Source organism: Pyrus communis, chromosome 9 (assembly GCF_041283825.1).
Source record: "Pyrus communis isolate YQ-2024b chromosome 9, ASM4128382v1, whole genome shotgun sequence".
Taxonomy (NCBI): Eukaryota; Viridiplantae; Streptophyta; class Magnoliopsida; order Rosales; family Rosaceae; genus Pyrus; species Pyrus communis.
In genome coordinates, this window is record NC_142573.1 from 5,371,914 (window position 1) to 5,374,231 (window position 2,318).

Genomic DNA, 2,318 nt, shown 5'->3' on the forward strand with positions numbered 1-2,318 from the left:
CCCAGGGTGGGTGACCCACTGGGAAGTTCTCATGTGAGTTCTCAGAAATAAAACCGTGAGGGCATGGTCGGGGCCCAAAGCGGACAATATCGTGCTACGGTGGAGTCGAGCTTGGGATGTGGTGGGGGCTCGGGCCGGGATGTGACAATTTGGTATCAGATCCTAACCCTGGCCATGGTGTGCCGACGAGGACGTCGGGCCCTTAAGGGGGGTGGATTGTGACATCCCACATCGTCCAGTTAGAGATGGAGGCAAATATGTCCATGTACTGTTCATTAAAATATTAATATCTTAGATGACCAATGTGACATCCCACATCACCTAGGGGAGTGATCCTTATATGTATATTCCCATCCTTACCTAGCACGAGGCCTTTTGGGAGCTCAATGGCTTCGATTCCATGGGAACTCCGAAGTTAAGCGAGTAGCGCGCGAGAGCATTCCCAGGATGGGTGACCCATTGGGAAGTTCTCGTGTGAGTTCCCAGAAACAAAACCGTGAGGGCGTGGTTCCGTGAGGGCGTGGTTGGGGCCCAAAGCGGACCATATCGTGCTACGGTGGAGGAGCAGGCCCAGGAAGTGGTCCCCCCCCCCCGGGCCGGGATGTGACAATTTGGTATTAGAGCCTAACCCTGCCCGTGGTGTGCCGACGAGGACGTTGGGCCCCTAAGGGGGGTAGATTGTGACATCCCACGTCGCCCAAGGGAGTGATCTTTATATGTATATTCTCATCCCTACCTAGCACGAGGCCTTTTGGGAGCCCACTGGCTTCGGATTCCATGAGAACTCTGAAGTTAAGCGAGTAGCGTGAGAGCATTCCCAGGATGGGTGACCCATCGGGAAGTTCTCGTGTGAGTTCCCAGAAACAAAACCATGAGGGCGTGGTCAGGGCCCAAAGCGGACAATATCGTGTTACGGTGGAGGAATGGGCCTGGGAAGTAGTCCTCCTCAGCCAGGATGTGACAATCAGAGAGCTAAAACTAGCCATCTGGTCAGCCTTCGGTTGGAGATTGTCTTATTTAACAAATTCTAGCTACTTGAATCTTTAAGTGCATGCACAAGAGAAAAATGGACAATTTCCACGTTTGACAAGATGAGTAATTTAGATGGTAATAAATCAACACAGAAGTTATATCCTCATTAAAGAGAAGAAACTAATTGAATCTAGGGAACTTTAACGAAAAACTCCCGATACTGTTTACTTCAACGAAAAACCACATTTTTACACTAAAAAGTCAATCATGGTACTATTCACTTTATCCTTGATTTTGTCCTAATCGTTAAAACTCAAAGTTTTCAAACCATTTTCATTAGTTTTCCTTTGAATCTGTGGCCGATTTGGTGGACGGTTACTTGTTGATTGCTATGTCGATTAAAATACTTTGGTTCACCAATGAAATTGGAAGGGAAAGGAATATAAATAATCCATAGAGAGAGGCAAAAAAAAAAAAAAAAAAAAAAAGAAAAAAAGGCTAAGTTAATGTTGATCGCATGATAAATTAGTACTCATATATTAATTTGTAAATACATTAATTACAGAGATCTCAAAGATCTAGATTTAACATTTTGTTGTGAAAAGTTACAATTCCTTCAGGCTACAGTCTACAACTTGTTCGATCAAATAGCCTGCGAATTCTTGCGCTTAACTAAAAATTGAAAGAGTGGCTGAATGAATGATCAATTGGGACCCCAGCAGCTGAGGTACATGACTTTCCTCAGAGATTCCTCAGACTGCTTTACCTTCTCATCTTGTCTAAAACTTGAGACCAAAGCAGAAGATGAGGAAGAGAACTTGTTGGCCTGAGAAAACGACCCAAGTTGGTTCTTGGCATGCTGCTGCAGTAATCTCATGGTGTAATTCCACCTGCAGATCCCTTGGTCTTTCAAGGCCTCCACAACTCCAACACTTGCTGTCACTACCCAACCTCTCCTTGCTGCAACTAATGAACTAGTCATACTGTCTGTATATATTTTTAATACAATAATCTTGATGGAAAATTGGAAGTAAATAAAACTGATGTTTGGTTGATGTGTCTGAATTTTGATTTGATGAAGAAACCGTTGAGCGGGCGTTGCTTTTTATATGAAGGGAGCGACGGTTCAACTAAAGTTCATGAATGTAGGAGGAAAGTGGAAGCCCATAAAATGTGGGAAAGGGGAAAACCATGGGAATTAAGCCAATGGTTTTTACTAGCTGGTCACACTCACTGATAGAGGAGACAGGATTAGGTTGGGTAGGACAGAATTGGATCCTCTCCGAGGCAAGGCTTCGGGATCCTCCTGACCCACTAACATGAGCGGTTGAATTTTGATCCAACGG

The 2,318-nt window shown here is 44.7% G+C and overlaps 1 protein-coding gene across 1 annotated transcript; it reads right to left on the bottom strand.

Annotated features, from left to right (window-relative positions):
- Positions 1-1,481: 1,481 nt before the first annotated feature.
- On the bottom strand, positions 1,482-2,094 carry LOC137738711 (uncharacterized). The gene has a single exon (XM_068478183.2). It carries the CDS (start codon positions 1,952-1,954, stop codon positions 1,676-1,678), a length of 279 nt encoding a protein of 92 aa, XP_068334284.2. The 5' UTR covers positions 1,955-2,094; the 3' UTR covers positions 1,482-1,675.
- Between the last annotated feature and the right edge of the window lie 224 nt (positions 2,095-2,318).

What these genes read in the sequence shown, in the direction of transcription:
- LOC137738711 (XM_068478183.2), bottom strand. Translation starts at nt 1,954, where the DNA reads ATGACTAGTTCATTAGTTGCAGCAAGGAGAGGTTGGGTAGTGACAGCA.